General features: G+C 41.6%; 1 protein-coding gene and 1 pseudogene across 2 annotated transcripts in view; both read right to left on the bottom strand.

Annotated features, from left to right (window-relative positions):
* The window catches only part of mmp28 (matrix metallopeptidase 28), a 38,784-nt gene extending 36,931 nt beyond the window's left edge, over window positions 1-1,853 (bottom strand). The window contains exon 1 of the mRNA XM_035791485.2: window positions 1,230-1,853. Within this exon, the coding sequence (XP_035647378.1) occupies window positions 1,230-1,367 (138 nt within the window). The 5' untranslated portion in view covers window positions 1,368-1,853. The remainder of the gene's footprint in view (window positions 1-1,229) is intronic.
* Window positions 1,854-1,989: 136 nt separating this feature from the next.
* Window positions 1,990-25,626, bottom strand: LOC118397066 (RNA-binding protein FUS-like; annotated as a pseudogene). The gene is made up of 16 exons (XR_008067643.1): window positions 25,481-25,626; window positions 24,696-24,726; window positions 24,093-24,129; window positions 23,920-23,986; window positions 23,740-23,827; window positions 23,465-23,568; window positions 21,455-21,600; window positions 14,763-14,797; window positions 14,174-14,206; window positions 13,858-14,003; window positions 12,319-12,448; window positions 12,129-12,233; window positions 3,152-3,260; window positions 2,924-3,003; window positions 2,636-2,777; window positions 1,990-2,383 (listed from the first exon to the last, which is right to left on the bottom strand). The product of XR_008067643.1 is annotated as an RNA-binding protein FUS-like (transcript).
* Between the last annotated feature and the right edge of the window lie 487 nt (window positions 25,627-26,113).

The raw sequence follows: 26,113 nt of genomic DNA, 5'->3' as shown, positions 1-26,113 counted from the left end.
CCACGTGTATGGCGTTGTGTTGCCAAGTGGTTTGCTGATGTCAACCTTTTGAACTGTGCCCCATGGTAGTGGTGGGGTTATGGTATGGGCAGACAAACTACGGACAACGATGGCGTTTTATCAATGGTAATTTGAATGCACAGAGTTACCGTGATGAGATCCTGAGGCCCGTTGTCGTGCCATTCACCCACGGCCACCACCTCATGTTTCAGCATGATAATGCATTTCCCCATGTTGCAAGTATCTGTACACAATTCTTGGAAGTTGAAAATGTCTCAGTTTTTCCATGGCCTGCATACCCACCAGACATCACCCATGGAGCCTGTTCGGGATGCTCTGGATCGACGTGTACGACAGCGTGTTCCAGTTCCCACCTATATTCAGCAACTTCACAGCCATTGAAGAGTGGGACAGCATTCCACAGGCCACAATCAACATCTGTGACCAACATATGCATATCTGTATTCCCAGTCATGTGAAATCCATAGATGAGGGCCTTAATAAATTTACTTCAATTGACTGATTTCCTTTATCTTTGAAATTGTTGCATTTTCATTTAGTGTATATTGAAATACTGAAACAGCATAACAAATTGAGTTAAACATTTGTCAGACTATAATTTAGGTTTGAAAAATGAAACTGTAATGAAGGTGTTGTGTGCAGTCAGTATAACCAGTGGTATAAGATAATACATGTTCGTTTTCGTATTTATACCTGCCAGAATGTAGCTGTGGAATCTTGCTGGAAGGTAAAATGCCTGCTAGAGCTAGATTGACCAAACCCATCCCTGAGCACAAGATATTGAAAACACGTATGAACGTCTTGCGCTCATGCATTAGATTCTAATGGAATTTACACCGACAGCCATTTTCTCTTCGGATTCCCATTATCAGAGCTCAATTGGGGGTAGCCTGCCAACCACTCTAAACTGACAGTTGCTGTGGGCGTATGCTACCTGGCTCAATTTAGGTGAGTCAAATGACTATATTCATTCAACTCTGCACTTCGTATACTAAACGCAGCCATTCTGTATTTTTCCCTCCTCACTATTGACCAATCACCTCACTAATAGGTATTGACCAAAATATCTGATTGTTAACAAATAGACTTGGCTACCTGTGTAAAAGCAATCTTAAGTGTTTGAGTATCTCGTCAAAAGTAGTCTAGTTCTAAAGTTTCAAGCAGTAAACATTTTAGAAAACTTCTAATAAGCTACAGATAACACGTACCTCTGCCTCAGGTGTCTCGACCCGCCAGTCCGTTGACACCGGTGTGCAAACAGTTGACTTTATAAGTATTAGCGCAGTTATGATACATGGACCGATATGCCACAATTTATTCTGGTCCGGAGAGTCTCGCAAACGCATTGTATAACACTTGCAATACCATTAGATTAACGCAGACAAACATACATTTAAATCCAATTCAGATATTTCCAAGTACTGCTCGTCTAATGTGCAACAACCCAGGATATATCAATGTGTGTGATCCCTGTGCTGTGTCATTTTCCTCACATAGGGGAGGGACAGTACCGCCCACAGCTCATGGGCTGGCTGAAAGCAAAATACTGTAGTGAGAGCATGTCAAAACATCCCTTCTCTTGGCACGTTGTATAGGCTACATAAATATTGTTCAAAATCATTTATATATTTTTTTATTTAACTAAGCAAGTCAGTTAAGAACAAATTCTTATTTTCCATGACGGCCTACCCTGCCAAACCCGGACAAAGCTGGGCCAATTGTGCGCTGCCCTACGGGAATCCCGATCACTGCCGGTTGTGATACAGCCCAGGATCAAACCAGGGTCTGTAGTAACACCTCTAGCACTGAGATGCAGCACCACTCAGTAGACCCAAAATTTACCTGCAGACATTGAAGAAATGCTGACATGCTTAATTACGTTGCTAGCATTTGACAATTAATACCCACACATTCAATATGTATGTAGATTCCCACTAGAACTTTGAAGTAAAACATACAGGAAGACACTAAGATCAGAACAGTTTAATATCATTTGGAAAAAAGAGAAACCCAAGTAAAACAGTTCATTTCAATTTTACAAAACAATGATACGAAGTCTTGGAAGTCTACCTCACAATACCTGGACTTAGAATCGGGGAAATGAAAATAAACAAAAAGACATGACATTTGACCCTGCCCACTTCAACAACCCTGCCTATCAGCCCAAAAGTCCTTTCACAGTAGTTGCACATCTTTACCCTGACCTCCCGACAAGACAGATCAGAAGCAGTACATGTGATGCATTGGTAATGAAAGGAATGCAAATCAAAGTGTATATCAACCCCCCTTCCCCCTGGGCTGGAATGGTGTCCACGTGAATCCTTAGTATGGCCGGTCTCTTCTGTCTTCTCTATGGTCACCTCTGAGGGAAGAAAACAAGACCCATAGTAAATTATACCATACCATGAAGGCATTGGCATTCAGTCAGATAATGCTGCCTGGTGTTCAGCTAGCCTAATATAAAAATCACACATTACTACGAGAGTAAAAAAAAAGGACCAAAAAAAAGTGAACCTAATTCAATATTCTACAGTTCCCTTTACATCTCAGGTATACCCTCTTTTGGTCAAATATTGAACTGCATGGGAGGGAAATGACACAGTAATCGATTTACCTTCCTCCCATCTTGTAGCCCCTGTCACCACCATATCCACCTCCGCCATAACCACCGCGGTCACCTCCACGGAATCCCCCACGGCCTCTGTAGCCACCACCCCTGTCACCACCATACCCTCCTCTGCCGCCACCACCACGATCTACAAACATAAGCCAGCTGTTAGAGCAAGTACTCCAACAGAAGAAATAGTTTATAGTATTAGTGGTTAAACGACTCAACTTCCCCCTATAGTCTACTTGAAACCCAGTTCTCTCTACCACAGGCTCATTGCCATCATTTACATACCTCCTCCACTGTCCCCTGGTTTCGGTGTGCCACACTTGTTGCATTCGTATCGTCGCGCAAAGTTCATGTTGCCACAAGAACTGAAAAGGAGAGGGGAACAATTGTCAACCATAAAAGATGTAGCCACTTCATCTGAGAACATAATTTAGTGGCACATACAATGGATGACTCATGAAAATTGTTTTAATTGCACCTGTCCTGCTTCAAACAAAATATTGCAATAAATACCTGTTAGGACATGGCCAGTCCCCTCCCTTAATGTCAAAGTTGGGTCCACCACCACCACCACCACCTCCACCTCCTCCAAACCCACGTCCACGACCACGGCCTCCAAAACCTAAATAGCGACATCAAATACCACTTGCTTCAACAACGGGGTTCAAAGAAAACACAGTTCATTCTTTAGGAGTAATTTCCCAGAAACAAAGAATTAGTCTGGCTTGCAAAAGCAGAAACACTTTAAATATTATACCACTTACTTCTGACTTCTATTTATTAGTTTGGCTTGAAAAGCAGGAGTCCCCACTTTAAAATATTACACATTTCTTATTATAGTTATTCTTTAGCACTCCTCTTACACCATTTAAGCTAGGAACGCCATTACATTTAAAATGTGTAGACTGGTCTGGATTGACTTGCTTGTATGTAACTGATATCTTCTATACTTTTTAAACTATTTGTCTAACTTTTTAAGCATTCTAAAAAGGTCCCATTGTGACAGGACATCCAACATTCCATTCACTCTAAATGCAATAATGCAACTTGACACAAATCAGCTAGTTTGACACTTTGCCAACTTAGAGAAGTTTGTATAAAATATTTTTCTGCTCTGCTATGAAAATCTGAACAAACAATCTACCGATCAAACAAAAGTTGTTTTAACAGCAATAACATTTCCGCAAACTTTTAATAAACAAAATTGAACACTTTCACAAGTTAGAATAAGACTTAACGCTCTACTTCTCCGCTATTCAAATCTGATATCAGAACAAAATATGCTACCAATCTAAAAAATATATACAAAATATAGCAGATTTAGAAAACTCATTACATTTCTGCCAAGCAAGTGTAATTGAAAAGTGTTGCAGGACTTTCGACTTAACTTAGAAGGTATGACATCTTGGTCTACTTCTCTGCTATACAAATCAAATCTGCACAGAAATATTTACTACCAATCAAAAGTTATAGCTGTTTGTCGGTGTTGATTGACAAAAAGTAGCTAGCTAACATCATCTTAAAAAATTGGATAGTAACAGATGAGCCCATGGGGGAGCATAGGCAAATGAGGGTGAATAGGGTGATTGAATTTTGAACAATAGTGTAGGGGTTGGAACCCTATTATAATTGTTAGGATAATTATTATTATTAAATGTTTGGAGCGCTATAGCTCTGAAGTGCTAAGGCATACAACTATCAAACTTTGTGGGATGGTGTAAAATTATGCACAAATACATCTGGTATTGGTGATGACTCCTTGCTGTCCCCAGTACACCTGACCGTGCTGCTGCTTCAGTTTCAACTGTTCTGCCTTATTATTATTCGACCATGCTGGTCATTTATGAACATTTTAACATCTTGGCCATGTTCTGTTATAATCTCCACCCGGCACAGCCAGAAGAGGACTGGCCACCCCACATAGCCTTGTTCCTCTCTAGGTTTTGGCCCTTTAGGGAGTTTTTCCTAGCCACCGTGCTTCTACACCTGCATTGCTTGCTGTTTGGGGTTTTAGGCTGGGTTTCTGTACAGCACTTTGAGATATCAGCTGATGTACGAAGGGCTATGTAAATACATTTGATTTGATCTGGTTACACGTGGTGCAACTGCCAAATAGTGGTGCTATAAACCACCTTTGACCTCAGAGGTTAGCCCCGCCTCCTCATTCAACCTACAGTCTTGGAATTTGGAACAAAGGTTACTCTACCCAAGGAACAAACTTGCCTCTTGGAACAATGATGTCACTGATGGATCAGCCGCCATTTTGAAAATGGAGTACGTGTCATTTTGTGACACCACTAAACAGATTTCTCCAAAACTTTGTGTACAGTACCTATATACCAATATCTTCATATGTATAATAAAACAGGGCCTGAAACTGGTTCAGGGAACAGAACCAAAAAATAAAATGTGAAGGATCAAACAGAACCTGGAACGAAAGTGATCCATACTATTCCGGAACAGAAACGTTATTTTACGCTCCAGGCATTGTTTTCCTATTCCCACAACAAAACGCCTCCTATGGAAAGCCCTCTGTCACTCAGAAACAAATGGGCGTCTGCTTGGAAGCTTAAAATATTTTCCAGAGCGTGTGCAGGCTACCTTCCCCTCACCCTTCTGAAGCATATGCTACTGTAATGATGTTACAAGCTTGATTTAGAAGGCAAGATAATCTGAATTAGCTAGAAAAAAAATAGAAAATAAATAAATAAACTTTATAATGCTAATTAAGGATACTATAGGCCTATTTATCACATTTCACAAAATACACAAGCTGGTCAGCGAGCTAATTTAAGATTACTAGTTACCTAGCTCAAAGAACATTCAAAAGTTCCTACACAGAAGCCACTCCTCCGAAGTATAATTCCATGTGGACCAAATTCCGAGAATGCATGACATACTGTAAGATGCCCAGCGAGTCAAGCCTCCGCAACCCTCTTGCACCCCCCCGATTTATTCATACATTTTGTTGTGATCTAGCCTGAATTCAAAATGGATTCAAATAAAATAATTCTTACCCATCTACACACAGGACCCCATAATGACCAACAGATCCACTGATATCGCAATCTCACTCAAAACTGCCCTTTCCCACCCGGACAAGAGGAACACCTATGGGAGAATGCTGTTCATTGACTACAGCTCAGCATTCAACACCATAGTGCCCATGAAGCTCATCACTAAGCTAAGGGGACTCTGGGACTAAACACCTCCCTCTGCAACTGGATCCTGGACTTCCTGATGGGCCGCCCCAGGTAGTAAGGGTAGGCAACAACACGCCTGCCACACTGATCCTCAACACTGGGACCCCTCAGGGGTGTGTACTTAGTCCCCTCCTGCACTCCCTGATCACCCACAACTGCGTGGCCGAACGACTCCAACACCATCATTAAGTTTGACGACGCAAGTGGTAGACCTGATCACCGACAATGATGAGACAGCATACAGGGAGATCAGAGACCTGGCAGTGTGGTGCCAGGACAACAACCTCTCCCTCAATGTGAGCAAGACAAAGGAGCTGATCGTGGACTACAGCAAAAGGCGGGCCGGCCCCCATTAACATTGATGGGGCTGGAGTGGGTCGTGTGTGTCAAGTTCCTTGGTGTCCACATCACCAACAAACTATCATGGTTCAAACACACCAAGACAGTCATAAAGAGGACACAACAATCCCTTTTCCCCCCCTCGGGTGACTGAAGATCCTCAAAAAGTTCTACAGCTGCACCATTGAGAGCATCCTGACCGGTTGCATCACCGCCTGGTATGGCATCTGCTCGGCATCTGACCGTACATCCCAGTACATTACTGGGGCCAAGCTTCCTGCCCTCCAGGACCTATATAATAGATGGTGTCAGAGGAAAGCCATAAAAATTGTCAGAGACTCCATTCACCCAAGTCATAAAATGTTCTCTATGCTACTGCACGGCAAGCGGTACTGGAGCGCCAAGTCTAGGACCAAAGGGCTCCTTAACAGCTTCTACACCCAAGCCATAAGACTGCTGAACAATTCAATCAAAATGGCCACTGGACTATTTACACCCCCCCATTTGTTTTGTACACTGCTGCTACTCGCTGTTTCTTATCTATGCAGTCACTTCACCCCTACCTACAAATTACCTCAACTCAATTACCTCACGCACACTGGCTCGGTCCCGGTACCCCCTGTACCTTCAAGCCTCGTTATTCCATTGTGTTACTTTAGTTTAATTTGGTAAATATTTCCTTAACCAACAGAGCAATTCAAGAAGAATTAAGGGTTTGTAAAGTAAGCATTTCACTGGAAGGTCTACACTTGTATTCGGAGCAAGTGACAAAGTGAAAACATGTTTGCAAAATTTACAGATAATTGAAAGTAAGTACTCACAACCCTGTGTCAATACTTTGTTGAAGCACCTCTGGCAGTGATTACAGCTTTGAGTTTCTGGTTAAGTCTTCAAGAGCGTTCCACACTTGGACTGTGCAACATTTTCCCATGATTCTTTTCCCATAATTCTTCAAGCTCTGTCAAATTGGTTTTTGAGCAATGGTAGACAACTATTTTCAGGTCTTTCAGGTCCATAGTTTTTACTTAAATCTACTTGGAAATTCTAACTCAGCCACTCAGGAACACTCACCATTTTCTTGGTAAGTAACAAGATGTGGCCTTGTGTTTTAGGTTATTGTCCAGCTGAAAGGTGAATTCATCTCCCAGTGTCTGGTGGAAGTCATACAACCAGGCTTTGCAGGATTTTGCCTGTGCTTAGCTCCATTCCATTTCTATCCTAAAAAAAACTCCAGTCCTTCATGATTACAAGCATACCCATAACATGATGTAGCCACTACCACTATGCTTAAAAATATGGACAGCGGTACTCTGTAATGCGATGCATTCACAACAAACAAAGTTTGTATTCAGGAAAAAATGTTAATTACTTTGTCATTTTTTGCAGTATTACTTTCAGTGCCTTGTTGAACAGAATGTACGTTTTGGAATATTTTGTACAGGCTTCCTTCTTTTCCCTTTGTAATTTATGTTAGTATTGTGGAGTAACTACAAAGTTGTAGATCTAACCTCAGTTTTCTCCAAACACAGCCATTAAACTCATTAACTGTTTTAAAGTCACCACTGGCCTCATGGTGAAATCCCTGAGCGATTTCCTTCCTCTCCGGCAACGGAGTTAGAAACGACGCCTGTATCTTTGTAGTAATTGGGTGTACTGATGCCATCCGAAGTGTAATTAATAACTTCGCTATGCACAAAAAGGGACATTCAATGTCTGCTTTTAATTTTTTACCCATCTACCAATAGGTTTCCTTCTTTTCTTTGCAAGGCATTGGAAAAACCTCCCTGGGCTTTCTGGTTGAATCTGTGTTTGAAATTCACTGCTCGACTCAGGGACCTTACAGATTATTGTATGTGTGTGGTACAGAGATGAGGTAGTCATCCAAAAATCATGTTAAACACTATTATTGCACACAGAGCGAGTCCATGCAAGTTATGACTTGTTAAACACATTTGTACTCCTGAATTTATTTAAGGTATCCATAAGGGGTTGAATACTTAAAAGCTGAAATGTCTTGCGTTCATTTTTAAATTAATAAAAATAACTAAAAACAAATCCACTGACATTATGGGGTATTGTGTGTAGGCCAGTGACAAAGAAAATCTCAATTTAATCCACTTCAAATTCAGGCTGTAACAACAAAATGTGGGAAAAGCCAAGGGATGTGAATACTTTCTGAAGGCACTGTGCTTCCATAGTTATTTTCACTGGTACCGGGCTACCATCAGAGATGTCTTGTGGTCATCCTAGAGAAAAACGGACATGTGCGGTTTCTTGAGACGCTAGATGTTTTGGTAAGACGGATTTTTGGATTGTCTCATGGTCTGACAAACACCCCTGTAGCGCCGCCACCTTCCACCGCAGACGCAAAGGCTAATAAATTGGCTTACATGCTGACCACACCGCCTGGCATCACTTGCGTTGCAAAATAAACGCACACATACCTGTTAGTCAACCATTTCATTCAAACTGCTCATACGAGTGTCTGCGTAGCCAGGTGATAAAAATACAACTTTGTACTATTTTAGATGCTTGACGCAGTGCAAGTCATTGGTTTTTAGGAGCATACACCCACGTGGGTGATTGAGATATGGAGTGGCGGGTGACCCCGATTCATTTGGTGGTGGTAATGCACATCAAAGTCGGTTGCCAACTGCCATATAAAATCCACATTAGAAGAATGAACAAGGAGAAAACAATTAATAAAAAGGCGGAGACTTAAGTTTACAATAGAGAACACAAAATTCTGTATGACTCAACATGGGCCAAAATTCTACAAAGAGCCAGTCCCCCCCAAAAATAAAAAAAAGGACCATATCTCAGCTAAAATAACCCAATGTTTCTTTTCCAGGACAAATTAGCTAGCAAGCTACCTAAATAACCATGAATGTTTCGACCCGTCCCCAAATTAATATCGTTGGTTCACAGCTTTGGCATTTTAATGTCATGAACATGTCTGGTGGGGATAGACAATATACATGGCACACACCAATTACATTTCTGCGAGGGTACAGACATCAACTCTATGGGGTTATTAATACACAAGCGAATTTATCCCAATACTTTTGGTCCCCATAATATTAAGTTGCACGCACTCCCCCCACCCCCCAATACTTCTGCAGCTCACTGTATATATACACACTGAGTATAGCAAACATTAGGAACACCAACCTGATTGAGTTTCATACACCCCTACCCATCGGGGAATGGATTCTACAAGGTGTCGAAAGCCTTCCACAGGGATGCAGCGTAGCCTAGTGGTTAGAGCGTTGGACTAGTAACCAGAAGGTTGCGAGTTCAAACCCCCGAGCTGTCGTTCTGCCCCTGAACAGGCAGTTAACCCACTGTTCCCAGGCCGTCATTGAAAATAATAATGTGTTCTTAACTGACTTGCCTGGTTAAATAAAGGTAAAATAAAAAATGCTGGCCCATCTTGACTCCAATGCTTTCCACAGTTGGGTCAAGTTGGCAGCATGTCCTTTGGGTGGTGGACCATTCTCTATACACATGAGAAACTGTTGAGCACAAACTAGTGCGCCTGGCACCGACTACCATACCCTGTTCAAAAGCACTTCAATATTTTGTCTTGCCCATTCACCTTCTGAATGGCACACATACATAATCCATGTCTCAAGGCTTAAAAATAATTTGTTAACCAGTCTCCTCCCCTTCATCTACATTGACTGAAGTGGATTTAAAACTTCTTGTGACTCCCAAACCCGCATGCGGGAGCTTAATCATCTCCTGAAACTAATTAGCATAACGCAACGGACATAAATATCCCTAGAAAATATTCCTATTCATGAAAATCACAAATGAAATATATTGAGACAACTTAGCCTTTTGTTAATCACCCTGTCATCTCAGATTTTCAAAATATGCTTTACAGCCAAAGCTAGACAAGCATTTGTGTAAATTAAAGCATTTGTGTAAGTTTATCGATAGCCTAGCATAGCATTTTGTCCAGCTAGCAGCAGGTAACTTGGTCACGGAAATCAGAAAAGCAATCAAATTAAATCGTTTACCTTTGATGAGCTTCGGATGTTTTCACTCACGACTCCCAGGTAGATAGATAGCCAAAGTTTTTAAAAAATCCCAAAAGATTATTTTTGTAGGGGAAATAGCTCCATTTGTTCTTCACATTTGGCTGAGAAATCGCCCAGAAATTGCAGTCACGAAAACGGCAAAAAATATTCTAAATTAACTCCATAATATTGACAGAAACATGGCAAACGTTGTTTATAATCAACCCTCAAGGTGTTTTTCTAATATCTATTCGATAATATATCCGTCGGGACAATTCGTTTTTCAGTAGGACTGATTGGAGTAATGGCTACCTCTGTATTTTACGCGAGAGTCACCCTGGGAGTCATCAGGTGAACACTTACGCAATGTAGCCGCCTACAGCCATTCTTCACCATAAATACGTAAAACTACATCACAATGCTGTAGACACCTTGGGGAATACGTAGAAAACGTAAGCTGGTTGATAGCACATTCACAGCTCAATAGGGACTCATTGGAACGCAGCGCTTCCAAAAATATGGGGCACTTCCGGATTGGATTTCTCAGGCTTTCGCCTGCAATATCAGTTCTGTTATATACTCACAGACAATATCTTTACAGTTTTGTAAACGTCAGTGTTTTCTATACAAAGCTGTCAATTATATGCATATTCTAGCATCTTGTCCTGACAAAATATTCCGTTTAAAACGGGAACGTTTTTTTCCCCTCAAAATGAAAATACTGCCCCTAGAGTTGCAACAGGTTTAACAAGTGACATCAATAAGGGATCATAGCTTTCACCTGGTCAGTCAGTCATGGAAATACCAGGTGTTCTTAATGTTCTGTATACTCAGTGTATATAGATATTTAAAACGATTGAAACGCAGTCAGCATTTCAAAGTATATCATCCAAACCTGGTTCACGCCAGACACCAAATCATCGTTGACATGATCAGACAATCCGATCCACAAAAATACTTTAGAAGAGCTGAAGAAAATCAATTTTTCCATCAAGGAAAATGTCCACCTAGTATTTAGCATCAAGATAATTTATTCCATTACCTAGGGGCATGCATCTTTCCCTTTCAAGACAATTTGATCTAGATACATGGACCACGGTAGGTATTCATTTGAAACGATGGAGGTGCGATTCTGTTGGACTAGAGTAACGAACCCATGAGATTTTGTTCGATGCGAATAAATGAGCTAACATTTGTTGCCAAAATATAAATATTCAAAAGAAAAGAAAGATAAAGGAAATAAAAACTTTCAGAGTTAAGTTCTCTTTTCCTCCCAGCCGCGTTGACCATGTAGCGCAGCTCTCAAAAGTGATTGCTGTCCTTGTTATGAAATCAACTTTACCCTGAATCTAAAATACATTTTTAAAAAGGACTAAATTCAGTGTTTAAAGCAAAACTACTGAAACTATTGCTGATGGTGAACCTGAAGAATCAAAATAAAATCTATATGATGTAAGCCCAGATCAGCAGGTAACCAAATTAGTAGCATACTTTCATTCTGGTAAAACAACATTTTCAACAGAGCATGATGACAATTACATTGGTTCACACCAAGCATCTGCACAGACGGGGCTCTCTACCTGTGCAGAGCACATGCCACTTTGCCTTTCCATTCTTCAAAGTGCCTTATTCGGTGGTAGTTAAAAATCAGGAATAGTCCTACCGACCAGTTGGTCAGCATGCTGTGTGCAGAGTTGTACTGCCCGATGCATGCTACATTTGGGTCCTCAGAATGATACACTCATATCTTAAATATTTGAACCAGATTCCGATTCGTATCTGAATTGTTATACCTTATTGCCTACCAATGGATTTAAAGCTTATCTTTAGCACAAAGATAACCTTGTGTTTTTAGGAAACTCACCCGCGGGTAGTTACAGCAACATTTGAATGGTTTGTCACGAAAATGTGAATGAAACGTACCTCCTCCGCCACCTCTTCCTCCTCCTGCACCACCACCCCTCTGCGTGAACTCAGCTCTTCGGGTGGCAAAAGACACTTTGAGGGGTTTCCCTTGGAATTCTTTGCCTATAAGAACATTAGACATGGATGAGACTGTAACAGAAGAACTGAACACAGCATAAGCGCATGGGAATAAAGAGTACACCCTTACCGTCAAACCACTCAATGGCTGCTTTGGCGGAAGGTGGATCATCAAATGAGACCGTGGCCTCTCCTTTCAGTCTTCCAGTAGCTTTGTCAGAGTACAGGTTAATCATGGGCAGGCCAGTCTTCTTGTTCAACTATCAAGAAAGGACACAAAGATTAACACTGGGGCACATAAATCTGGGTTGCCATTAAGACTGGGAATTGCCAGGGAACTCATGGTAAGTTATGACACTTAGGTGCCAACACATTATGTGCCAAAATCCCTGCTGCAGTGTGTGCAAACCTGGTCAAGAACTACAGGAAATGTATGATCTCTGTAATTGCAAACAAAGGTTTCTGTCCCAAATATTAAGTTCTGCTTTTTTGATGTATCAAATACTTATGGCATGCAATAAAATGAAAATGAATTACTTAAAAATTCCATCTCTCACAGTTTAAGTGTACCTACAGTGGGGCAAAAAAGTATTTAGTCAGCCACCAATTGTGCAAGTTCTCCCACTTAAAAAGATGAGGCCTGTAATTTATCATCATAGGTACACTTCAACTATGACAGACAAAATGAGAAAAAAAAAATAGGATTTTAAATTGATTTATTTACAAATTATGGTGGAAAATAAGTATTTGGTCAATAACAAAAGTTTCTCAATACTTTGTTATATACCCTTTGTTGGCAATGACAGACGTTTTCTGTAAGTCTTCACAAGGTTTTCACACACTTGCTGGTATTTTGGCCCATTCCTCCATGCAGATCTCCTCTAGAGCAGTGATGTTTTGGGGCTGTTGCTGGGCAACACGGACTTTCAACTCCCTCCAAAGATTAAATACTTAAACATTGGTCTACCAATCTACAGTCTAAACTTTCTGTGAAGGACGGTATTAGCGGAACAGCTCTCTGCCATGTCTGTTTCCACCCACGCAGCAACGCGCACTGAAGTATTGCACGTCTCCTTGCTCGCCAATGCGCTCACGCCGACTACCTTTGTGGAGATCAAAAAATGTGCGGGCAAGAATGTGCTTTTGCTCAGTTGACTAAACGCTGTAGCTAACTACCGCCGTCATAATGACACCTTCATTAATGAGCCAACTCCAAATTTGGTTGTGCTTGACTAAATTTCGGAAAATGCATTTGTAAACCTTTCCCCCCACACAGTGTTATCAACAAAGTGGAGAGCTGCCAGCCAGCTCGCGGGAGGAAAATTGTACGCTCGTACAACGAGCCGGAGCGCTAGCCATTTCTCCTCGGCCAAGTCTCCCGATTGGCTCAACGCCAACTTCAGATGGCCGAGTCAAAAACTACAATGCACCAATAGAAGCCTATTTTAGGGCCAATTTTTGTACCAGCGTACTTTGACCTCAAATTGCGTGCACGGTATGCAAAATGTGTGCAATTTGGCAGGTCTGATATGCCGCTCCCCGTCACTAGTAGGCATTCAAGTGTACAGGGAGACGCATTCCCCATCCAGAAACAATCCCTACATCCTAGCCACTTACATGAAATATCTAGGCCCTATGGGGTAGGGGCTAAGGCGTTGCCAATCCTTACCTTAATAATCCCAATCTGTTTGAAGTAGTTGCCCACTTCATCACTTGTGACATCTTCTCCCAGTCCCTGGACAAAGATGGTGTTGTTGTCAGAGTTGTCCTGCTCCCCACCGCTGCCGCTACCTTGGCTACCACCGCTACCTCCAGCTGGGGACAAACACAGAGGTACTAGTCAGCAGGCGCATCACTTCAAACCACCTGTTGTTCTGTGGCATTTGCTTGCGAGAGACTAGAGGTCAGTGTTAGGCTGGCATGATTGCAGGAATAGTCAAACCCTAGATTGAATTTCAGGGTAGCAATAAGCATGTGCAACTCACTTGGTTCATCCCTTGAGCCGTAGTCTCGAGGACCTGAAATACAACAAAGAGGAAAGGTGGGGAAAGCCATGAGAACATGCACTTTGTACACGACACAACTTCATTCAACATCCATACAAGAATTCATCAACTCTACCAATAGTGTACACACAAGGCTACGTTAACATTTAGAATAAGGCCGTTTACAGCTTTCTGCTGCAGTGTTGAGACAGTTGCGTCATTCATATAATCACTCAACACCTTGCAACATGGGCAGAAATGATTTGAGTTTAGAAAGATAAAGATAAAAAATGGCTCTCTCCAGTGTCATTCTTCGCCACAGCACACTTCTCATCCTTTGTCATTTACATTCAACCTTGTCCTCATGCAACAATACCATTATGTATAAACTTCAGGCTTTCTTGTGCTTAACCCTAAAGAGCATTTATGAGAAATCCCCCTCCCTAAGAACAATAGGTGGAGGTCTGAGGTTTTGACAACAAAATGGTGGCATTCAGTTTGTTCTGCTTTCTTTCCTACTCCCTTTTTCTCTTTTCCTAATCAACCTTTTTCCTCCCCAACCGAGACTGTTCTGATGCTCGTCACTTACCACCGAAATTTTTGTAGCCACCACGGTCACCACCTCTGCAGAGGAAAAATTGTAGATATGATGGGTTTTCTTTGTCCCAACAGAGCTCAAAGCTCCCCTACATCCCCATCAGTATGCACTCCTGCCATGGTGTGCGACTATCGTGGAAATGTCTTCCCACTCACATGGGAAAGTGTTAGGTCTGGGATGTTTTAAGATCAAAATGGACAAAACTAGGCAGAATGCCCACTATATACAGGTAGGTTCTGATGAGTGAAGGCTCTGATGGCTAATGTGTAAATTTAGATTGCTACAAAACCAGATTATCTTAGAGTATTCAGTTGGATTTAGTTTTTGGATTTAAAAAAAAATAAATGTAAAAAAAAATTTAAAAAGTACTGATAGGTCGAAATGGTTTGAATAGCTGCGGCACTCGACAAGTTGAGCGTTCTTCCATTGAGTGCTTTATATATGAGCTCCATTAGCTGAGGTCCAAGTTTTATTTCATTCACTGATACCTGTAGTATAAAATGTAGATCCAAAGTTAACACAATACAAAATGTCTCCATGTCAAATATACAACACTTGAATGAAACCTGTTGATGTACAGCAGCTTACAATGTTCCTTGGGTATAACTTGGGTATCAGGTCACTTCAATAACAGATCATTCTGGGGCATTGTTTAAGGCACTCATGAGGCGGTTCTCAAAGCAACCGGGAGGGAGGGGGCAAAAATAATCCTCATTCCAGCTAGAATATAGTCTTAACTTCGCACAGAGTACCAATGAATGGTTTTCAATAGCGAAAAGCATCCATAATAACAGCCAGGAGGATTTGTAGCAGATCTTAGGCCACGTTTGATATACATGTGCTGAAGCATTACAATGCTCCTCTGATGTCTATTACTTGTCAGGAACCATGTAAAATGAAATCTCGATGGTCAGAAATTGAGAATGTGACAGCACTGCGGCAGAACTACTGTACTCGTTATTCAATGCCATTACCAAAGTGGTTGTTAAACGCTTCCAGTTACAAATGTAGTCTCAATTTCTAATGATAGCCAAGGATAAGAAAAGTAACCTTGATAAAATAGTTTTAGGCTACAAGTCTTCTACACTGAAAGCTACTTGGCCAAGATCTATAATTGCTTGTCAAATACAAAAAGTTTCCAGAACTGCCATTGTAGATAGATTGCAATGTGAACTGATGACTGGCAAGCAACAAAGTCCTGACTATTATATTCAACAGCCTTGTTAAATGAAGATGTACAAAAGCTGGGGTCTACAGGATCCTTGGCTGGTGAAGTGACTCAATCCTAAACACCCTATGTACTTCATAAAGGGACCCCTTAACTCCTTGCACCACAGGAGTCAGTAGCAGACACCCAATGTAATCTGTCCCACAAGCCATTTGAGCTTCACATGAATTGAAATTTGCTAGCAAGGCCATAATCAGCCAGAATGTTGCATGCATATTTATGATTGAGATGGAACACAGGTTATATCCTTACAAGTCATTTAAACCACAAATACAATTCTAATTCAATGAGTGAAGCATATAGCACATCTAGGGCTGGGCGATATCGAATTAATGTTTAAGCGCGATGCTCCAAATTCTGTATCTCAAGATGTTTTTTTTAAAACTATTTATGAGCGTTGTGTCTTTTGGTCTCGTCTCCTTCACACACAGACACCAAGCCCCTCAACCTGCCACTCACAAAAGACGAGATATACTATTAAGTGAATTAGGAAAGTATTCAGACCCCTTCCCATTTCATTAAAGCCCTTTTCTAAAATTGGATGAAACATTTTTTCCATCAATCTACACACAATACCCCATAATGACAACACGAACAGGTTTTTAGAAATGTATTGAAAATAAACAGAAATACCTTCACATAAGTATTCAGACCCTTTGCTGTGATGCCTCGAAATTGAGCTCAGGTGCATCCCGTTTCCATTGATCATGCTTGAGATGTTTCTACAATTTCATAGGAGTCCACCTGTGGTAAATTCAATTGATTGGACATGATTTGGAAAGGCAAGCACGTCTATATACGGTTCCGGTGTGGACAGTGCAATGTCAGAGAAAAAAACCAAGCCACGAGGTCGAAGGAATTGTCCGTAGAGCTCCAAGGCACAGATCTTGTGTTGTTTTCTGCATTGAAGTTCCCCAAGAAGACAACGTTCTACAGTAGTCTCAAATGGAAGTTTGGAACCTACAAAAATATTCCTAGAGCTGGACACCCAGCCAAACTGAGCAATCAGGGGAGGGCCTTGGTCAGGGAGGTGACCAAGAACCCGATGGTCACTGACAGAGCTCCAGAGTTCCTCTATGGAAATGGGAGAACCTTTGACAAGAACAACCATCTCTGCAGCACTCCACCAATCAGGCCTTTATGGTAGAGTGGCCAGACAGAAGCCACATGACAGCCCACTTTGAGTTAGCCAAAAGGCACCTAATGGACTTGAACCATTAGAAAATCTTCAGCCTGAATGCCAAGAACCACGCCTGGAAGAAACCTGGCACAATCCCTACGGTGAAGCATGGTGGCAGCATTATGCTGTGGGGATTTTTTCAGCAGCAGGGACTGGGAGACGAGTCTGGATCAAGGGAAAGATGAACGGAGCAAAGTACAGAGAGATCCTTGATGAAACCTGCTCCAGAGCGCTCAGGACCTCAGACTGGGGTGAAGGTTCACCTTCCAACAGGACAACAACTCTTAAGCACATAGTCAAGACAATGCAGGAGTGGCTTTGGGGCAAGTCTCTGAATGCCCTTGAGTGGCCCAGCCAGAGGCCGGGATATGAACCGGAACAGCTCTGGAGAGACGTGAAAATAGTTGTGTAGCGACGATCCCCATCCAACCTTAGAGTTCGAGAGGGTCTACAGAGAAGAAGAGAATGTCACATCTCTATTTGGGGACTGTCTTGTAGCGCCATACCCATGAAGACTCTAGGCTGTAATTGCTGCGAAAGGTGCTTCAATAAAGTACTGAGTAAAAGGTCTGAATACGTTTTTTTTTTAATACACACACATGCAAACATTTCTAAACACCTGTATCTGCTTTGTCATTATGGGTTAGTGAGTGTAGGAAAAAACAATTTGAATTAGTTTTAGAACAAGGTTGCAACGAAATGTGGAAAAAGTTAAGGGGTCTGAGAACTTTCCAAATGCACCGCATATGCAAAATTATGTGGACACCCCCTCAAATTAGTCGCTTTGGCTATAAAAAAAATTGAGCACACAGCCGCCATAGACAACCATTGGCAGAAGAATGGCCTTACTGAAGAGCTCAGTGACTTTCAACGTGGTACAGTCATAGGACGCCACCTTTTGATCAAGTCCGTTCTTAAGATTTCTGCCCTGGTCAACTGTATGTGTTGTTACTGTGAAGTGGAAGCGTCAAAAAGCAACAAAGGCTCAGCAGCAAAGTGGTAGATCACACAGGCTCACAGAACGGGACCACAGTGCTTTAGCGCCTAAAATAGTCTGCCCTCTGTAGCAACACACACACCGGAGTTCCAAACTGCCTCTGGAAGCAAAATCAGCACAAGAACTGCTCGTCGGGAGCTTCATGAAATGAGATTCCATGACCAAAAAAAAAAAAAACGCACACAAACCTAAGATCACCATGCACAATTCCAAGCAAGCTGCTCAAGTTGTGTAAAGCACTCTGGAAACGTGTTCTCTGGAGTGATGAATCACACGACCTGCCCCAATGCATAGTGCCAACTGTAAAGCTTGGTGGAGGGGGAATAAGGGTCTGGGCTGTTTTTAATGGTTTGGGCTAGGCCCCTTAGTTCCAGTGAAGGGAATCTTAACGTTATAACTTTCAAAGACTTTCGACAATTCTGTGCTTCCAACTTTGTGGCAACAGTTTGGTGAAGGCCTTTCCCTGTTTCAGCATGACAATGCCCCCAGGCACAAAGCGAGGTCCATACAGAAATGGTTTGTAGACATTGTTGTGGAAGAAATTGACTTGCCTGCACAGAGCCCTGACCTCAACCCCATCGAACACCTTTGGGATGAATTGCAAAGCCGACTGCCCGACCTCACTAACACCGTTGTGGCTGAATGGAAGCAAGTCCACACAGCTGTTGCAACATCTAGTGGAAATCCTGTTATAGCTGCTTGGGGGAATCTACTCCATATCAATGACCACGATTTCGGAAAGAGATGTTTGACGAGCAGGTGTCCACATAATTTTGGCCATGTAGTATAACTTTGTCCTCTGACAAGCAGTTTTAAAAAACTACTTGCATTTGATGTTGTCTAACATAATCTTTCATATTGACTAACGCTTACATTATTTTACAGTAATAGACAAGAACTTACCCTTATGTGTCAACTCCCAAAATGTAGAACAGAGCAGGCCCTACTAAAAACAAGAGTATCAACAAACCTGTTCAGTAACATGAATGCTCAGTTTGTCGCGTGCAGCACCATGTACCGCTAGCATAATTTTAGCCAGACTTACTGTATGTGCTAGCTGACTGGTCTGTTTCATAAAGGCTCAATGAGCATAACAAGACGCATTTACAGTTGAAGTGAAAAGTTTACATAGATCTTAACCAAATACATTTAAACGTAGTTTCACAATTCCTGACATTTAATCCTACTAAAAACAAATCTGTCTTAAATCAGTTTGGATCACCACTTTATATTAAGAATGTGAAATGTCAGAATAAGATTTATTTCTGTTTTTATTTCTTTCATCACATTCCCAGTGGGTCAGAAGTTTACATACACTCAATTAGTATTTGGTAGCATTGCCTTTAAATTGTTTAACTTGGGTCAAACGCTTTGTGTAGCCTTCCACAAGATTCCCACAATAGGTTAGGTGAATTTTGGCCCATTCCTCCTGACAGAGCTGGTGTAACGGAGTCAGGTTTGTAGGCATCCTTGCTCACACAAACAAACACTTATTCAGTTCTGCCCACAAATGTTCTATAGGATTCAAGTCAGGGCAACTTTGGAAGTATGCTAGGGGTCATTGTCCATTTGGAATACCCAATTGTGACCAAGCTTTAACTGATGTATTGAAATATTGCTTCAATATATCCACAATTTTCCTTCCTCATAATGCCATCTATTTTGTGAAGTGCACCAGTCCCCCCTGCAGCAAAGCACCCCCACAACATGATGCTGCCACCCCTGTGCTTCACAGATGAGATGGTGTTCTTCGGCTTGCAAAACTCCTCCAAACATAATGGTGGTCATTATGGCTAAATAGTTATATTTTTGTTTCATCAGACCAGAGGATGTCTCCAAAAAGTACGATCTTTGTCCCCATGAGCAGTTGCAAACCGTAGTCTGGCTTTTGTAATTGGTGGTTTTTGGAGCAGTGGCTTCTTCCTTGATAAGACAGAACGAGTCTCCTTCCTGAGCGGTATGACGGCTGCGTGGTCCCATAGTGTTTATACTTGCGTGCTATTGTTTGTACAGATGAACGTGGTACCTTCAGGCGTTTGGAAATTACTCCCAAGGATGAACCAGACTTGTGGAGGTCTACACATTTTTTCTAATGTCTTGGCTGATTTCCCCATGATGTCAATCAAAGAAGCACTGAGTTTAAAGTAGGCCTTGAAATACATCCACACCTACAATTGATGTCAATTAGCCTATCAGAAGCTTCTAAAGCCATGACATCATTTTCTGGAATTTTCCAAGCTGTTTAAAGGCAGTCAACTTAGTGTATGCAAACTTCTAACCCACTGGAATTGTGATACAGTGAATTATAAGTGAAATAATCTGTCTGTAAACAATTGTTGGAAAAATTACTTGCGTCAAGCAAAGTAGATATCCTAACCGACTTGCCCAAACTATAGTTAACACAAAATTTGGGGAGTGGTTGAAAAATGAGTGTTAATGATTCCAACCTAAGTGTATGTAAACTTCCGACTTCAACTGTATATAAAGGAATGGTCAACTTGCTTATTTTTCAGAATTAGAACATCTTATCCAGGTAGGCCACCTGATACCAATATTTAAACTAAGTGAATAGGCAGGCTGTTCCAAGAGTTGTAGATGGACATGCGGGTCTATTAATAACAGTTCAACTGTTCTACCTTGTTAGCAAGCAAATAGATCTTGAAATAAAAAAGATCCACTGGCTACTCACTAGCACATGGGCTTGTGCTTGAGAAATTGAGCCCTGTGCTAATTTTCTATAATGCCTGCTACAATAAGTTGGTCATTAGTGGATGTGCGTGGTTAAATTTGTAACAAAAAAAAATCATTTTTCATACAAACTTGAAAGCCAGAAATCTGTGTTTATTGCAAAAAAGCAGGTGAAACTATTTTGATAAAATAATGGTTCTTATGGTTGTGGAAGGCTTATTTGTAGCCTTGGTATAATTTTACAAGCCCTGAATTCATTAGATTATTCCTGACCACTTGAAATTCAGTGTGTTGACCTTTAACTGCGCAACAAAGCGTAGAGAAAACTTATCAAAAATATAATTAATCGTCCACGAGTTAGAAAAATAATCTAAATATGAGTTTAGGCCATATCGCCCAGCCCTAGGCACATCCCAGGGGAGGGGGGGGGGGCCTATAGCAGGTAGGGGGTGACAAGGTATTAGTCCATGTGGATGAGGTGTGGGGTGATGGATCAGAATGGGTTATATCATGCATGGCGTTTGAAGGAACATCTACCTGGCATGGGTGTTGCAGAAGTACCTTGCGGGTGGTCACGCTCTGGAACTTACCCCATACCGGATGGAGGGCCGCCTCTTCCACCCCTGTCGTATCCCGCGCTCGTACCCACCACGCCCTCGGCCTCTATACCCGTCAGAAGAGCCCCTGTCTGAGCTCCCATCATCTCCACCATACCTCCTGCCCTGACCGCCTTCACCTGGGGCAAAACACAGGCACACAAGCCTTTCGAGTTATGTGGTGTCGTCTTTCTTTGTGCACATTTGTATTTCCTGTTATATATGAATGGCACATTGTTTTATATGTATGAGATTTTTCTGCAATGAAGTGATTCTTTTTTTTTTTTAAATGGGTGTCATTCAGACGACATCTTAAACAGTCCAGAGTCTGGCCGATCAACCGTGGCTATAAAATCTGTGATCCTCCAAATCATAATAAACAGACTGAAAAAATCTAAGTATGCAGATCTTTGCAGGCCATTTGATCAAGAAAAATCATTGCCATGTAATATATACAGTGCATACGGAAATTAATCAGACCCCTCGACTTCCCACATTTTCATGTTACAGCCATATTCTAAAATGTATTACATTTGTCCCGTCCCTAAATCTACACACAATAACCCATAATGACAATGCAAAAAAACTGGTTGACATTTTTGCAAATTATTTTAAATTAAAAACTTTAAATATCACATTTACATAAGTATTCAGACACTTTACTCAGTACTTTGTTGAAGCACTTGTCAGAAATTACAGCCTCGAGTCTTCTTGGGTATGCCGATACAAGCTTAGCACACCTGTATTTGGAGAGTTTCTCCCATTCTTCTCTGCAGATCCTCTCAAGCTCAGTCAGGTTGGTAGGGGAACAACACTGCACAGCTATTTTCACGTCTCTCCAGAGATGTTTGATCAGGTTCAAGTCCAGGCATTGGCTGGGGCACTCAAGGACATTCAGAGACTTGCCCCGAAGCCACTCCTGCGTTGTCTTGGCTGTGTGTTTAGGGCCGTTGTCCTGTTGGAAGGCGAACAGTCGCCCAGTCTTAGGTCATGAGCACTTTGCAGCAGGTTTTCATCAAGGATCTCTCTGTACTTTGCTCCATTCATCTTTCCCTCAATCCAGACTAGTCTCCCAGTCACTGCTGCTGAAAAACTTACCCCACAGCATGATGCTGCCACCACCATGCTGCCCCGTTGGGATGGTGCTAGGATTCCTCCAGATGTGATTCTTGGCATTCAGGCCAAAGAGTTCAATCTTTGTTTCATCAGACCAGAGAATCTTGTTTCTTATGGTTTGAGAGTCCTTTAGGTGCTTTTGACAAACTCAGTGGGCTGTAATGTGCCTTTTACTGAGTGTCGGCTTCTGTCTGGCCAATCTACCACAAAGACCTGATTGGTAGAGTGCTGCAGAGATGGTTGTCCTTCTGCATCGCCACTGTGGAGCTCTGTCAGAGTGACTTGGGTTCTTGGTCACCTCCCTGACCAAGGCCCTTCTCCCCGGATTGCTCAGTTTGGCTGGGCGTCCAGCTCTAGGAAGAGTGTTGGTGGTTCCAAACACCTTCCATTTAAGGATGGAGGCCACTGTGTTCTTGGGGACCTTCAATGCAGCAGACAGAGAGATTGGTACCTTTCCCCAGATCTGTGCCTCGACACATTCCTGTCTCCAGAGCTCTATGGACAATTCCTTTGACCTCATGGCTTGGTTTTCGCTCTGACATGCACGGTCAACTGCAGCACCTTATATAGACATGTGTGTGCCTTCCCAAATCATGTCCAATCAATTGAATTTACCACAGGTGGACTCAAGTCAAGTTGTAGAAACATCAAGGATGATCAATGGAAACAGGATGCAGCTGAGCTCAATTTCAAGTCTCATCGTAAAGGGTCTGAATACATATGCTAATTTTTTTTAAATATATATATTTTTAAATTTGTTATGAGGTATTGTGTGTAGATCGAGAAAACAAATATATATTATCCATTTTAGAATAAGGTGTAACATTACAAAATGAGAAGGTGTCTAAATACCTTCCAAATGCACTGTAAATTTATACAATAACTAACCTTCACTTCGACCTTTGTAGCCTCCTTGAGATTGTCCATAAGAGCCACCACCGGCGGTGCCGCCATACGAACTTGGCTGACTGTATGACGACTTGTCAGCACCACTATACCGTGAGAAGTTTTCACAACAATTATTCCCGAGACACCAACAAAGACTTTAATAATAAACAAAACAGATTACTGAAAGGTAACATTTGCAATGAGATTAGACCAGTAGAGAGGCAACGTACATAACAGCAAGGAATACTATGTTCATGTAGTGCCAGTGGCCTTACCCAGCAGCGGAATCCGAACCTTGTTGCCCATAGACATCATAGGCCGGCTGGCCATAGCTTGCTGCCTGTGTTTGGCCATAACCCTCAGCTGGAGAAACAAAAATGGAAACGTTATGTATTAAAAACAGCAACTTCTAGACCTCAAATAATTTCCCAAGACTCTCCATAAATTGAACATACCAGACTGTCCATAGCCAGCATAACTCTGTCCGCCATATGAGCCACTTCCATTTCCTTGACTGTAGCCCTGCAATACGCATTTAATTGTCATTATATGAACAAAGGTGGGATGAAATGAACATAGAAAATAGTTTCATACAATACTCAGTGAGAAATTGAGGCGCCACACATACCGGCCCACTCTGCTGAGCCGGAGGATAAGATCCATAGCTGTGGGAGGGAGAGGTAAAGTTAGATATCTTAGAGATTCTCCTGAACTTTCGTGTACTTCTTAGCCTGTAGTTCTGAAAGTAGCACGCACGAGCCAAAAGTGGTGCCCGAAAATTGCATACTGTCTCACATGTGCACCACGTCATTGCCCTGCCCATATGTATAATCTCTAGGAACTCTATTTACCAGACGTAAAGTGAAATATGTCCCTTGCTATCAAATAAACATCTGAATCCAACTTGTCTGAACAACACCATATTCCTGTACATTTAGACAGCAGGCTGCCATAAGACCACACACTTCACATTCTACCACTGTATACACAGCAGGAATATGGTGTGGTTGGGACAAATTGTATTCAGACTTATATTTGATAGCAACGGTCACATTTCACGTCTGGTAAGTACAGTTCCTTGAGATGATATATATGTGGCATTGTGTGGCTAATTGGATAGTTTACAAAAACTATTATGCAATTGCTTAAGTGGTAACTAAATAGATTGCGAAGTTTCATGGCAACTTGAAAGCGCCGAGTGGCTAATGTATTCATTGTGAATTCACGTTACCTTTGAGCGCCAGGCTGACCGTAGCCCGAATCTGTGAACGAGAAGGATATGTATGGGTGATTGGGTGGCAAAACTGCTACTACTAACGTTCGCTAGCTGGTTAGCCAATGAGCCATCTAACTGTTAGCTAGCCATTGAACATGTTTCCGAATATGAATAGCAAAGATCATACCAATAGGACGTAAACCTGTAACGTTAGCTAACTTATCTCGCTATATTACTTTAGCTTATTTCGATATCAAGTAAACTTAGTTTGATAAGCTGTGACAAATTAATGTTGTTCCCATCTAATGTGATCATAAAGAATGCATGCAAGTCAATAGGAAATGCATATAACTACCCGGCGGAAATAGCAGGCCTTGGATAGCTGGCGTTAGCTAGCTAACTATCGTTGCTAATAATATGCGTGATACTCGTAGACTAGCTAGCTAACGCCAGCTTGCTAGTTAGCACAGTGCTAACAGGACCACGCTGCACGACAAAAATGGCGGTCAATTCTCATCTAAAAAGGGAAACTACACAAGAAAGATGGTTGAGCGAGTCAAAATAACTAAGTCTGATTTTACAGAAAGCGGCAGACGTTATTTTCGAACGGGTAACAAATTCGCCAACAAACTATGGCTAGGGTTCATTCTCTTAATGGTCGCGCTTGAAAGCTGGCTAAACTAACGCTAGTTCAACTAGCTAACTGAGCCAGCAGTCTCATTAAATGTTTTTTTATACAAATGTGACACACAAAATTCATATTGAACACATCGCATACACTTAGTTCACAACAAACTTACCAGAGGCCATTCTCCTCCGTTCTTCTTCTTATTTTTTTCGATGAATCACTTTTCAACAAATTAAAAACCCGGTAACAGCAGCGCACAGTCGCACATACACTGCGGCAATTGTGAACTCTAACCTACTGCTGGGATGAACCAACTTTTGAGTACATTTATTTTTTTTCTTATGCATAATAATTTGAAACCAAGTAAACTTCAAAACATATGTGTTGAACATTGTTATGTTCGTATTGAATACATGTGTCATAACTAGTGACACGGCACATGTTATACAGTAGTTTGCTAAAAAGGAATACCCCTATTGTTAAATAATTGTGTGTTCCATGTAGAGCCGTTTTCTTCTTTCCCTTTGATTTCCATCTTCAACAGCCCATTGCGTGGGAACGATCTAGCCCAGAGGTTTATACTATAACGCAGAATTCAAGGATTTAGCTAACTTGCCAAAATATTCTGAAATAATTTTGTATTTTTTAGAAAGATTAAATTCAACTGGCCATTGTATCTTTGACTCAACAACCAGAAATACATGAGTTTAGCTTTCTTTAAAGGGCAGTTAACTCATTTTTCACGTGGCCTTATATTCACTCTTTCCGTGCTTGTAGTTTATACCCAAACAGCTTATTTTTTTTA

The sequence above is a fragment of the Oncorhynchus keta genome, chromosome 18 (genome assembly GCF_023373465.1).
Source record: "Oncorhynchus keta strain PuntledgeMale-10-30-2019 chromosome 18, Oket_V2, whole genome shotgun sequence".
NCBI classification, from domain to species: Eukaryota; Metazoa; Chordata; class Actinopteri; order Salmoniformes; family Salmonidae; genus Oncorhynchus; species Oncorhynchus keta.
Note: the sequence above shows the minus strand (reverse complement) of the source record. Positions and strands in the feature narration are given on the sequence as shown.